This window comes from Protomyctophum parallelum, assembly GCF_964188405.1.
Source record: "Protomyctophum parallelum genome assembly, chromosome: 5".
NCBI lineage: Eukaryota > Metazoa > Chordata > Actinopteri > Myctophiformes > Myctophidae > Protomyctophum > Protomyctophum parallelum.
Genome location: NC_139702.1, coordinates 48036705 through 48050233, shown reverse-complemented (window position 1 = coordinate 48050233; position 13529 = coordinate 48036705). Strand labels below are relative to the sequence as shown.

General features: G+C 43.1%; 1 protein-coding gene across 5 annotated transcripts in view; it reads right to left on the bottom strand.

Annotated features, from left to right (window-relative positions):
• LOC310858798 (nucleosome-remodeling factor subunit BPTF-like) overlaps nt 1–13529 on the bottom strand; it is a 53128-nt gene that overhangs the window by 13897 nt on the left and 25702 nt on the right. For all 5 annotated transcript variants that reach the window (XM_083765060.1, XM_083765062.1, XM_083765061.1 and 2 more), the window contains 9 exons: nt 12992–13031; nt 11902–12127; nt 9785–9937; nt 3424–3554; nt 3199–3316; nt 2569–2738; nt 2098–2308; nt 1451–1731; nt 177–296 (listed from right to left, as the gene is read on the bottom strand). In XM_083765060.1, the coding sequence (XP_083621186.1) occupies nt 177–296; nt 1451–1731; nt 2098–2308; nt 2569–2738; nt 3199–3316; nt 3424–3554; nt 9785–9937; nt 11902–12127; nt 12992–13031 (1450 nt within the window). The remainder of the gene's footprint in view (nt 1–176; nt 297–1450; nt 1732–2097; nt 2309–2568; nt 2739–3198; nt 3317–3423; nt 3555–9784; nt 9938–11901; nt 12128–12991; nt 13032–13529) is intronic.

Genomic DNA, 13529 nt, shown 5'->3' with positions numbered 1-13529 from the left:
TGACCTCCTTTGCCAAACGTAGAGCCCCACTGCTAGGGGCTACAAATCGTCATCAAGACAAAACATCTTTTTAATTAGGTAATCAAACAAAAACCCACACAGAGAAATTCTGTTAATGTATTTTTTTTACAATCTCAGAGTAAAATTAACATGCCGGATTGTTCCAGTTCCAGTACCTGTCCTCCCGGGGCCGAGGTGGCCCCAGGCTGCTGGATGTGGAAGGGCAGCTGCAGTTTGATCTGCTGGGGGAGGGAGCCTCCTCCAGCCGTCTGCTGGGCCTGGAGCTGGGCGAGCACCTACACCAAACAAGGTATGCAACTTTATCAACATTTTCGGTGAATGTGTATACATCATCTCATGAACAACTGAATTTATGTGATTGGTTGGTTACATTTACGTCGTATTTGGCGGACATTTGACCTAATTTCTCCTTTCATTGACATTGGCAAATATTGCCATGCAGCCAATTAGGCCGCACACAGGTTTCTGTGATACAATTTTTTTCAGACAGAGTAAGAGTACTACATTTTTAGTACTCGCCAGTAGCCGATACAGAGTACCGATACGAGTACTAATTCTTGTTGAGTTACCCCCTTTTTCTCCAATTTAATTTCATTGTCATGCCTACACTTCAGTTGTCATTTATGCTTGTAGATCGGCTGTTTCTGGCGATTTGCTGCAGTGTTGGGTCCGACTTGCTCCCGTTGCATTCGTTCAGCTTAGAGTCAATTGGATGTTTTGGTACTCGGGTCAGAGTATCGGGGCCCGGTTCCGAGTACGAATACTTGAGGGTGGTATCTGCCCGATACCCGATACCAGTATCGGAACAACTCTACTTTTGATATCCCCTCTAGTCTTATTTTCATTGCTGGTGAGAATATGGGTTATCCCTGCTTTTGGTCAGTCCTTTTTGGAAATGTAGACTGAATACATAGTTGTGTGAATACGTAGTTGTCAGTCTCAGTGTCAAACACACTGATGCTGTTGCCATCATTATTCCAGATACAAAATACAAACATCTGTCCTGATGATGGTGGTGTAGTGATATGAAAATGAATCGGGTGGAGCCCCTCTGGTGTTATTTAAAATCCAGACCATTGTGGTGGTGTCCAACTTGTAGATATCGTTAGTAATCCGGTCTCCTGCTCCTCCATGGATATACATAACCTTCTATTCATTGTCAATGGCATTTAATGTTTGTGTTGCCACAAATTGACATCATATTTGGCAGACATTTGACCTAATTTCTCCTTTCATTGTCGATGGCAAAGAGACGTGTTGCAAGATGACGTACATTTTCCCATTTTGTCAATGTGTTGTGGACATTTTGTGGGGACAAAAGCTGTATCCTATCGGGTAGCCAAATCGGGTCCAGTTCATCAAATCGAGAGGATTAGCATTTCTGAATATAAACACGGTAACACGCTTAACTCTCATGCCCCAACTGTACCTGTTGTTGGAGCCCTGGGACACTGATCAGATGTGGGCTCTGTTGGATCTGCAGCTGGGTCCTCCCTCCCTGCGTCTTCACCTGCAGCGGTGTAGGAGACTGGATGGGCATGTGGGGCTGAGTCTGAGGGGGCAACTGGCCCTGGGGGGTGGCAGAGGGAGGGGTGCTGGTGGCGGCCAGCGGGGTGGCACCCGCCTGGACCGGGGCAGCGGCCTGCTGGGCGGGCTGGGCTGGGGTCTTAGTGGGGGTGGCGGAGTGGGGCTGTCCGGCAGCCGTAGTAACTGATGGAGAGAGAGAATTTGTATGTGAATAAGGGTGACGGCTGACATTGCCATCTGCTTAGCCCAGTATAACAAACGATTTCATGTCATGGACAACTCAAACCCTAACCACACCAAAGGGTCGATACGGGATAAGATGGTTTTAACGTTCGTCCCAGTGGTGTGATATGTCCTGTTGCACGTCGACTCAAGTGACTCAATTCAATGGCCCAAACCACACCAATAGGTCACCATCAAACTCCTCGCAAAGCATTTGTTTGCAAGGAGTTGCATGGCGACCCATTGGTGTGGTTAGGGCTTAAGATATTGACCTTGTATTTATCTTTTGTATTGGCTGCATTGACTTGTGTGTGTATGTGGTTATACCTGTGTTTGCGGTGGGCGTGGCAGTGGGAGCAACAGGAGTGAACAGGAAGCGCTGGACCTGGCCGTTGGGCAACTGGGCTTGCATAAGCTGCTGTCCAGGGCCGGGGATCACGGTCACGCCCTGGGGGATGATCTGCAGCTGGCCAGTGGTCTGACCCTGACCCTGGATCATCACCGTCAGATGCTGCTGGGGGGCCACTCCTGGTGACTTCTGGGTCAGCGAGGGCAGATAGACGAGAGAGGGGAGAGGAGAGGAGGAGAGAGGCGAGTGGAAAGAGGATAGGTCAGCTCCGAATCTCTTCCGTCTGTACATCTCATCTAGTATAAGAGATCACTTGGTTGTTCATTTGTATTGTTGGCATATTACACATTTTTAGAGGTAGTTTAAATCCTGGTGTCTTATGGAACAAAATTATTGAGTTATGTTGCTTAGTAACAATGAGACGAGTGTGAGAGGACTGATGATCCAACCTGTGTGAGCTGTGTGAGGTTTGACAATGTCAGTTTGGCTGGACTCTGGCCCAGCTGAGGCCGCTGTGTGCCGGGTGAAGTAGGGCTCGCCATGGTGGTGGCACCAGATATTGGTGTGGATATTGCCTGGCCACGGATGATCTGGGTCAGCACCTGTTGTCCACCTTGACCTGGGCATGGGCATGATGGGTAACAAGATCATTATTATCTGATGTTTACATGCACAAAAATACCCAATTTATTTGGAATAATGGAGTTAAGCCAAGCAAATGGTTAGTTTGGGAGGATATAACTACCGGTAGTCTAACTAGAACACTGCATATGGGTGATTAAAGCCATTATACAATTTGAGTGTGTAGAATGTTGAAATGTAAACTCGTTTAATCATTAAACCCTTTTTCATACTCCGTTACATAGTTTGTTCAAGGTGTTTCAATGGGGTTATCGGGTTGTGCTTAGTGCATAAATGACCGGCTCATACATATGCACATTCCATGAACTCCCTTGCCTTAATAATGGGGTATGATCGAATTCCGATTTAGTGCGTCAGTGTGTAGCTGAGAGGTTTATGAGCCGAGAGAGCGAGAGAAAGAGAGAGAGATTGAGAAACTGAGAGACAGAGAGGTTTACCTTGCTGGACCACTAGGCCGGGTGTACGGAGGATGTTCTTGCTCAGGGCTCCTGCCTGCTGGATGGGAGTTCGGATCACAGTCATTCCAGGACGGATCTGACCTCCGGTGGTCAGCACCTGGAAAGCACACGATGAGTCAAACCACTGCTAACCTCAGAATGAAACAATCAACAGTTAGTTGGAAAATGTCTCCGTGCATCCAGGCCAGTAGTTCCGGTAGTTACCTGCTGAGGGGAGCCAGGGGTGTTGGGCCTGATGCTGAGCGTAGTGGTGCGGGGCTGGAATGTGGTGTAGGTCTGGGCACCGCCTGCCGAACTGGTTGGGATGATCCCCAACACTTTCTGTTGAATCATACCTGAGATAGAGAGAGGGGGGTCAGGGGCGTAACTAGCGTGACAGACAACGCAAACGGGGCCCGCTGACAAGCCTGCGTGGGGGCCTACTGACGGCTAGTTACGTGGCCCATCACAAGTCTGTAATTACGTTTTCCCACTCGGAGGTTTGCAGACCTCCATAGAGACACACGGGGACTACAAATGTCACGCCCCCAAATGAGACCGTGGCCCCACTTCTGGTCCGTTTGAACCGTGTACTGCAGCTGTCAATGCGATCCCTATGAGAGATATCATAAAATACCCTTATTTCACTGGTTGATTACTGAGGCTGTAGCGATTGTTTTTGTGTTCTAATAAAGTGTCCCATATGTTTGATTTGTCCTTTTCAATGTCACATACCTGCCATCTAAATATAAAACCCACAATGTACTATAATATACTCCAGAGATTCAAAAGTGCTAGCATTGTAAATGTATACGTCACGGTCGCATCCCTTGAGGTTTTCAATACACAGATATATTTGTTGTGTTTCTTTTCATTTGTGCAAGAATAATTATTAATACTGAGAATTCACTAGGAAAATGTCAGGATATATAATGTCACTCCTCCATTTAGCTGGGTTATTTTCCCAACTATTCAGCCAAATTAATTATACAACAAGTTGACAACGGTAAAACACACCGTCGGAGCTCCGTGGTAGGTAGAACATATTAGTAAGCCTGTGACATGTTCAAAATATAGACATGAATAACAACGTTCTATTTGTTACATTTTAAAAGTAGGCTAACTACAGTTGAATTGAATTTCAATGGACTTCTATGGGCTGGTCTGCAGTACACCGTTCTAACGGACCAGAAGTGAGGACGCGGTCTCATTTGGGGGCGTGAAATTTGTAGTCCCTGTGTGTCTCTATAGTAGGAAAAGGCTAATGTTAGCATTAGCTCACGCTAGCGATCTTTCTCTTGAAACTTTATATTCAGAGTGCGATGCGATGAAAAATCAGAAATCAGATCCGAACCTCGGACGTCTGATCAGCACAATGGACAGCGGCGTAGTTTTTGCCATAGAAGATCCCAATTATAACAGTAGTCTAGGCATGTGTGAGCACACTGTGCATGCAGGGGAAAGCAAGGCGTTGCCTAGCAACCGGCTCAGGGCAAAAAGTTGTTTTTTAGCGGTGACATTTCAGATCCATATAAAGCGGTATAAAACATATATGTGACCGCTCCCAGTGATTTCAACCACAAGTCGGCAGTAATGAAACTTTAGTCCAAACTACTTTTTTTCTTTTTTTTGTTGTTTTCGTTTTTAGCCACATTAACACAGTTGGAATGTTAAAGAATGTTTTTATTCCATCAGAAAGTCGTTTTAGTGTCATTAAGTCGTTGTGATTACGTTGCAAAAATGTCTCTATAATTACAGATTATTTTTGCGTATTTTGGGGCAAAGCAAAGCAAAGTTCTTTGTTAATCAATGCTAACTAGAAATACAGCTTCCCTGCTAAAGTATGCAAATTCCGCTAAAATCTGCCTTTTTGTACACAATCGTTTTGGGAGATAATACTAGTCTTTTACTAACTGGCTAACAGAAATAGCAGAGAAAGAAGTATTAACAATCGTATTTTGTAAAAAGTGTGTTTATTTTCGGTCCTCCTAAAGCTAATTCATGCTAATGTTCCAGCTAGGGGCACTGGTCATCAAAACAATGGAACATGCTGAAATGGCTTGCTATTTTCAATAGCAGAAGAAGAAGACTCGAATGCATTTAATGTAAACGTAACATTATGTCACCATAACGTGGTTATTATTAGTTGCTTTGGAATGTACCTGCCATGAAAATTAAGGTCATAATAACGCAGATCGCATCGATATGTAATATAGCGCGATAATGTACTTGTTTTAGCTACAGGATTGATATCAATATATTAGCTTATGTAGCTAACAGCTATCGTTGCGGGGTTGCCAGATTCTGCGAGAGAAATAAGCAACCCGGTATATTCTTCTTTTAAAACTTTGCAGGGCAAATTCTGCACTTTGGTGTTTCGGGTTCAACAAGTTTCAGATGGTCATATCTTCTTCATTTTCTTTTCAATTTCAATGAGCAATACATCATATGAAAGGTTACAGTGTGCAGTGTAAAGAACTGAAAAATGACCATGTCCCCCTTGTATATCAAACCACTGTCCCCGGTCACATATATCAAACGCAGATACCAGTTGGCGATTGAATAATTGTATACGTCAATAGCAGACAATGTGTTAAAAATGAACTCTGCTTCCTTGCGTAAGTAGTACCAAGAATCTCCATAATGCAATTTATGTATTTGAAGAAGTGGCAACAAGTTTACACAGGACAAGAGGTGGTTGGGTGGAGGGCTGGTATTGATATCACTCAATGAATTATTTGTAGGCTCCCTGTCTTTCGAAGCCGCCGGCCTTAGATCATGACCACTGTAAATATTAGCCGAACAAGGTCAACAAAATCTTCAAAAGGTGCGCTGAAAGTCAGGCTGCTTTGCCCCCATCATGTGTGAAGGCCCTTATGAATCATGCATGAGTTCAGACGCTACATCTCGACTTCATTCTGACAAAGGGCACACTTCATATTTGTTTGCTGGGGCTCCACGTATTTTGGAGCTCACGTGAACCGAGGCCTGAAACGGAAACCCTTCTCTAAGCCCCTGGAGTGTTGCACCCCCCCCCCCCCCCCCCCCCCGACATACCTTTTCCTTTTTTCAACCACGAGCAAGCAGGTAAACCTGTAACATCAAGGGTGCCCCTCTTCAAACAGGGCACATTAAGCCCCCCGGTCGTAAGACCTGGGGAGTTTGCAGCTCTGGTCTCACATCAAACACTCACTTCTATGGCCTAGCTGTTTCAGAGAGAGTCATGGAGTAGTGAGACTAGCGAGTGTAGTGGCACACTTTCATTCAGTGGCAGGGGGAAGAGAGAAAAAAGTAAAGGGGGGAAAAAGAAAAATGGAATCCCTCCATAGAGGGTTACCTGTCTGGGGAAGCAGACCTCACGGTAAACTTGTTTTCCTGCTTAACTTCCTTAAGACCTTCCAAAACAAACAGTGGCCAAACAGTCATGCTGGATAAATATACATGTCCTTTAACTGGTTTCACTCCACCTCAACTGCAAGTCTCCCCTTCAAAGACGATTTCCCCCCCTTCATCTTCTTCCTTTTTGTGTGTGTGTGTGGAGGGGGGGCTGCTATCTCTATCCTAAACAGTGTTAACTGTGACAGGACAGCACAGATTGATTTAGTTTCAAGGTCAAAATTCTGTCATCTGGCCCAGGCCGTAGCGTAACGGTCTGGGCACCGGACTGGTAATCCAGTCGCAGTGTGCCGCGGGTTCGACTCCCGGACCCGACACGGCCTTTACTGCATGTCATCCCCCCATCTCTCTCCCGTTTCCTGTCAGCCTACTGTCTGTCCCTTCAAAATTCAATAAAAGGCGTAAGCCGCAAAAAAATATCTTAAAAAAAAAAAAAAAAATTCTGTCATCTGAAATTGTTTTAGTTTGAGTGAATCCTACTATAAATGCACCACGTCTGTGTGTGTGTGTCTGTCTGCGTGTGTGTACGGTTGTAATGCACGTAACTCGAGAACCGTTTGCCCCACCGATTTCAATCAACACGCGTTCCACACCCCCGCAGGGAGTGCAGTGCACGGTATCGAGTCGGTTGGACCCACGGTTCTCCAGAACCACCACAAAAGGCTATGGTCAGGCTCTGCCAGTGGGCCAAATCAGCCTAAATCCCCTCACCTGTGCAATTTCCAGCCTCTGGCTCTGCCAGTGGGCCTAATGAGGCCAAGTCCTCTCACCTGTGCAATTTCCAGCCTCTGCCAATTGATTGCCATGGCAATGGCAACCACACACCTGCCAATTGATTACTTAACCAGTCCACTTTTCACAGTCACTTTGCACTCTTCAGGCACAGGCAGACAGACAGATACAGAGATCCCCATATACAGTATGGGCACAAAAGGGACACAGACAGATAGTTAAAGCGGGTGCTATGACAAGTTGACAACGGGTATAATTAGGTTCCCAAGTTGCTTGGGCATGTACAGGTCTAGTAGTCTTAATTGACTAAACAACATAAGGTTTTAGTCAACTAAATCAAGTCAGACTAAAATTCAACAGGTTTCAATTTTCAACCATGCATTCTTCTATTAGTACATAATTATTTGTTTCAATTTGAAGACAGTTAAACTTTACACTCATTCAGTGTATCAATTTTATTTTCAAGATAAGCAACTGTGGGTCATTCACTTATCTAATCAGTTCAAGTCACTAAGTCAGTGGTGGTTTCTTTAACTTGCATTTTATTTCAAGTTTAAATGAAATCTGTATGACATTTTTACTTGATTTTTGTTCTCCACTAGTACCTCCCTAACATTTTCGTCTAGTTTTTATTTGTTGACGAAATTGTCAATATATATATATATATATTCAATATTCATATTGTCATCGTAGCTTAGATATAATTTAGGTATTGAGTTTATCGAACATTTTTCATCATAGCTTTAGTTGACAAAATTAACCCTGACCCTAAATCAATCAACATTTTCTTCATGACTTCTAAGCTCAAAGCTTATTAAAGCATGTCTTTGCCCATAATAGTTGGATCAATGTGATAAAATACTTGATTAAGGCATCGGCACTGAATCACCTACAGTGGAATATCTGGGACATTTTGAGCCTGTTCTTAGGCACAGCTTTGCTAAGCTTTGAACAAGGCCGGGTTGGCTAAGTGAACTGCATCATAGGAGTGAAACCATTAACTGTATAATGGAATAGCTTACTTACACATAATTCTCTGATATTTCATCTGGTGCAACCACCTTGCCCATGTAATGTACCGGTAGATGGATGGGTGTATTGCTAATGCACATTGTTCGGTCCATTTGAACCAGGACCACCTCTAACAGGTGTTATGAGCCATTCATCATCCCGTTACCCGACAGAACCACAGACTGACCCACGCGGTTGCTCAGCATCAACCGTCGCCTCATCTGTCGGGTCAATATTGACCTTTTTTTCTTTTAGTAAGAAGTACTTCAAAAGCAATGTCTGGATTTAGAATCTCAGACTACACAAGTTTAGCGTCCACAAAACCATCCAACCAAAATAACAGCTTTTCTTATTAGATTACCATGCCGACAGGACATAACCAGGCAGTGATGCGCCACTCCAGACTAAGCCACTGACTCACGGCGTGTGCCACAGTGAGGCAGGCTCACAGTAGGTCAGCACACTGGACTGAGGTAGTGGTTGTGTGATGTGGGAGCAGGGCCCACAGTGCTTATTGTGTTGGCGGTCACTTGAAAATAAAACAGGGACATAACCCGGCCTGCAAAGACTGTAGGGGAGGCCTCAAGCCAAGGTGCATGCTACCAGAGTGATTGACTATATTCACAGGGTAGCCATTTTATTGTCATACTATGACAAGTATCGTCATACTCTGGTATAATGAACAAAATTGCAGCAGCAGTGTGAATATGGTTACTAGGTATAAGAAGAGGATAGCGTCTAAACAATTAACCCATTAAGGCAAATTCTACAAATGTTATTTATATGATATATTACTAAATCAGTAGTTAATAACAAAAGAGTACCGTACATCACTAGGAATGAGGAGAATAACTGACTGCTTCGCATTCAAATCTAATAAAACTTCCTCCACATTTCTTGATAGTCTGGACAAAACTGTTAAGTTAAGTTAACCTCTGATTAATTCAACAGTGTGGCAGAAAATAAGGAGACGGTTTTGCATAGCTCAATATTTAGACGTTTTAAGTCCGTCTGAAGCTGCAGGATCCTTGGTATACTGACAGTTGCAATCAAGGAAAAGAGGCATGTCCAATTTGCACCCAATTTGTAGACAAAGAAAATTCATACGTCTCCGGTGTTGCCTCCAGCGGCTGGAAGAAATAGCTCAGAGTTCAGCAAATGAGTTCAGACAGATGCCATCCGTCTACAGAGCCAAGTCCGTGGTTGGCACACTAAAAGGCTTTTAACTGACGACAACAACTTATCTCAGACCTAAATCGGATGCTCCGACATATTTGAACCGTCTCAGGTGTGGTCTCCCTTGGGGTAAAAACACCAATATGAACATCTCAAAATGGATGCTGGATGGAAAGGAAAAGGCTACATTGGAAAATAAAAGCTGAACATTTACAGTATGATGTTCTATGCTCAAGGTGGAGCTTGTTTAAAAAAGGTACCATAACCATACCTCCTTGCGTGGTTGGCACGTTGACCGTTACAATCTTGCTGTTGGCAGGCAGCGGCAGCTTGGCAGTCAGAACCTTGCCCCCTACGGTGGTGCCGGTAATCTGGAAGGTCTGTCCACCAGACGTGGACACGGTGGTTACGGTTCCTGATGCTCCTAAGAGGAAAACCCAAAAATGCCACCATCATATAAATAATATATATATAGCACAATACAAAATAAACCGAATATAATACGATGATATATGGCTGCTACTACTACTACTACTACAAATATTTAATATCTTCATTTATGCAAAGTGCACACTGCACAGTTGCACACACATTTCAAAAGATTGTATGTGATAAATTATATTATGGTGAGGACAGGTAAGCAAATTGATCTGATGTTCCAACTGATGACAAACTGACTGAAAGTGTTTAGTATGAAAATGTAATTCGTAGCTTTGAAGTCAAGAGGAAAAAGCAGATTACATATACACAGAAAGTGTAAATAGGAAGTCAAGTCATTTCCAAGAAGAGTTTCCATGCGGAGATAAATTGTGTAAATTAGAACCCTGGTGTGATTTATTGCAGTCAAGCAACAAACACGCCACATATGTAAATACATCTCTCAAACATGTACAACCCAAAACCCCTTTGATCAACAAAATGTGGACAGTTAAGCCCCTTTCCCACTGGACAAAAAACACCCACTAACATCTGGCTTTAGTCTTTAGTGGTAAAGGTTAACGAACGACATTCATTCATTCACAGGATAAATGGCTTTGCAGTTGGCATGGGTATAGAATTAACCTTATTGTCACATCACAGGCTTACAGGTGTAAAGAAGTGGGATATATTATTATTCATTTATTATTATATATATATATTTTTTTGCTTTGATTGGCAGTGATGGAAACATCAGATTCTCCTGATTCGAAGGGAAGAGGAAGTAAGGAGACCACATCGGCTCTACAATGAGAGCATTTCACTCATATTTGCCTTTACAAATAGTATGCATGTATGAACCGAAAAAAAGAGAGAATTTATTTGAAGTAATCAGAATCCTCTATTATAGCTTTTTCATGATTGCAACAATCCAAATTCCCCCCCAATTTTTGAGGGGTGCTAGCCCAAAGCCCAGCTTTGTGTGTCTGTTTGTTTGTACCACGGAAATTATTGGATTGGCTGAGCACAGAATGTGATGTATGATGATAAGAGCACCCCTCACTTCCCACAAGTGTGATTTGTTTTTAGTGTGGTTGCTATAGGCAACACTATTGTTCTCAGTCTTTGCCAGCAAATCGAGCCTGCTTTTTGTTAACTTTTGCACCACAGAAAAGTGAAGCTTTTGGTCATGCTTCACACACTGTAGTCATGCTTCACATGACATCACAATATATAAACGGTAAGACAGAGTTCACTTCCCAGTGGATTCCTCGCGACTCACTCGTGTCAGTGCAACCACATTTGCAATTTCCCAGAATTGCACCTTTCTTTTATTTTTGTATATTGTTTTGTTATCGGTTTGGATAGTTAAAAATTTCACTGTATTGTCTCTGGACAGCAAACGGAAAACGCCCAAGAGAGGATGATAGAGTGCGGTAGAGGGTCAGAGAGCGAGCGAGACCGAGAGAAGACAGAGCAAGCGCTACTTCCAGGCACTTCACAAATCACAAACGCACTTTTTTATACTCTATAGAACAGTTGCCATTGATGAAATGACAGAAATCCTTTCATTTGCAATGGCAGATATACAGTAGTTGCTGTTGCATGTTTTGAACAAGAAAGATTAAAAACAAAAACAAAAAAGAAGAATTTGAAAGGAAAATAAGGATAAAAGAAAAAGCATTTTGGTGGAAAAAATTGTATTGCATACATTTAGTTTGCTGGTCCTTAAAGGGGCATACCACTCATTTTCAACATTTTACTATGTCATTAATATACCTTAGAGCTGAAATAATAAAAAAGTCCCCCCATTCTGTGTTTCCTAGAACCGGAGGTCTGAGAAAAATCATTAACATTGTGAATCACATCTTGATGATGTCAAGATGTGATTCACAATGTTAATGCAGCTCAAGTCACCCTCACAGCCTCATCATCCTCAAGGGAAACCAGCTGGGGCCACCTTTTACATACCTTGTGTGCTCTGACCCTGCTTGACCCAGGTAGCGAAGGACTGCTGGAAGTTTTTGTTCTGCTGGAATGTGACAGGGGTGCCCAACTTGGTGGTCAGCACGACCTTGGTTCCGGGGGCAACCTGGCCCGACAATGAGCCAACTATGACTTTGGGGGTCGTGGCTGCTGTGGTGGGGATACCCGGGGGAGTCGCGCTGGCCGAGACCGTTTTCTGCTCAAGACGTTTCTGCAACAAATCCATGTCAGACTGAGTCAACAATAATACGCATTATTACACTGCTTGGTTGAATGCTTGATTCGGAACATTGAATTCAACCATCTTATTTTTTTAAATAATGACCACTGAACTCAATAACAGACCACTGTCTAATCAAAGACTCAGAGCACCTGGCTTATATCAATCTGTGTTGCCTTATTTGTGCCCATATCCAACATTGCAGCTGTGTAAATAAACACACAATGTCATTTACAGCTAAACAGTACATTCAAGAATGTTTTTGAAATTATTTGAAGTTGGTTGCTGAGCAGACTGCGTTGCACTGGACACACCTGGCATAATGTAATGAAATCCTTTAAAATGTGCGTTGTTGTTACTTTAGTTTAGACTTTAGAGTCTATGATTTTTAAGTGTAGCTGTGTAATAAGCAGGATGAGAAAAGGGGAAGATAAAGACCACTCAGCTTCATGTCTGGGTCTAATCACCCTCTTGGGGTTTATTTCTAAATAATGACCTGCTACTCATTGATTATGGTAAATTGTGCATGTATATAGCGCCTTCATTCAAGGCGCTTTACATAGATTGTGCATTACATTCACCTATTCACACACACATTCATACACATCAGGAGCAATTAGGGGTTCAGTGTCTTGCTCAAGGACACTTCGACACTAACTCTGGGGGAGCCAAGGTTCGAACTGGCAACCCTGTGGTTACCATCCAGCCACTGTACCCCTGAGCCACCGCCCCTCATTTGCATAATAATAATAATAATATTGACCAGGTACAGACGTCAATCTCTCCAGTCTCCAGTTGAAGAGATGAATTAAAGTGTGGATTGATGGGAAAACAACAATCAAAACATCTACTCACTTTGGCTTGCTCTGCAGCCTGGGCTTTCTCCTTCTCTACCCTGGAATAGAACACAAATGTTACAAACATCAATGCAAGTTATGCACAACACTGAATTGAATTACCCTAAAATATTGATCAAGGTGGTGTTGACCAGAAATGGAAACTGAATGGCTTGCAGCAGCACAAGCTTGGCATGTGTTGTTTAGCAGCTGTCCCTAGTATACAATCCCTCTCACCTCAGACAAATAATTTTGGTAAGAGAAAACAATATGCCCACAGCATGGATAAAATAACCTTACCGTCATTAGATTGTGGCTAATAAGCCATGTTATTTTAAAAGACGATGGCTAACGTCAAGCTGGCAAGATATGTTGCAACTTGCTAGACATTATTGCAACATAGAACACATGTCCTCCTGATCTGGAAGAGATCACAATTATAAATTGGGCATTCTAGCTGCCTACAGTAGGTGAGTAAATGGCTTTGTCCATGTTGTATGCAGGAAACACAATAATTCATATTGACTTTTTATTGCTGCTAAATTGAATGGATCCAG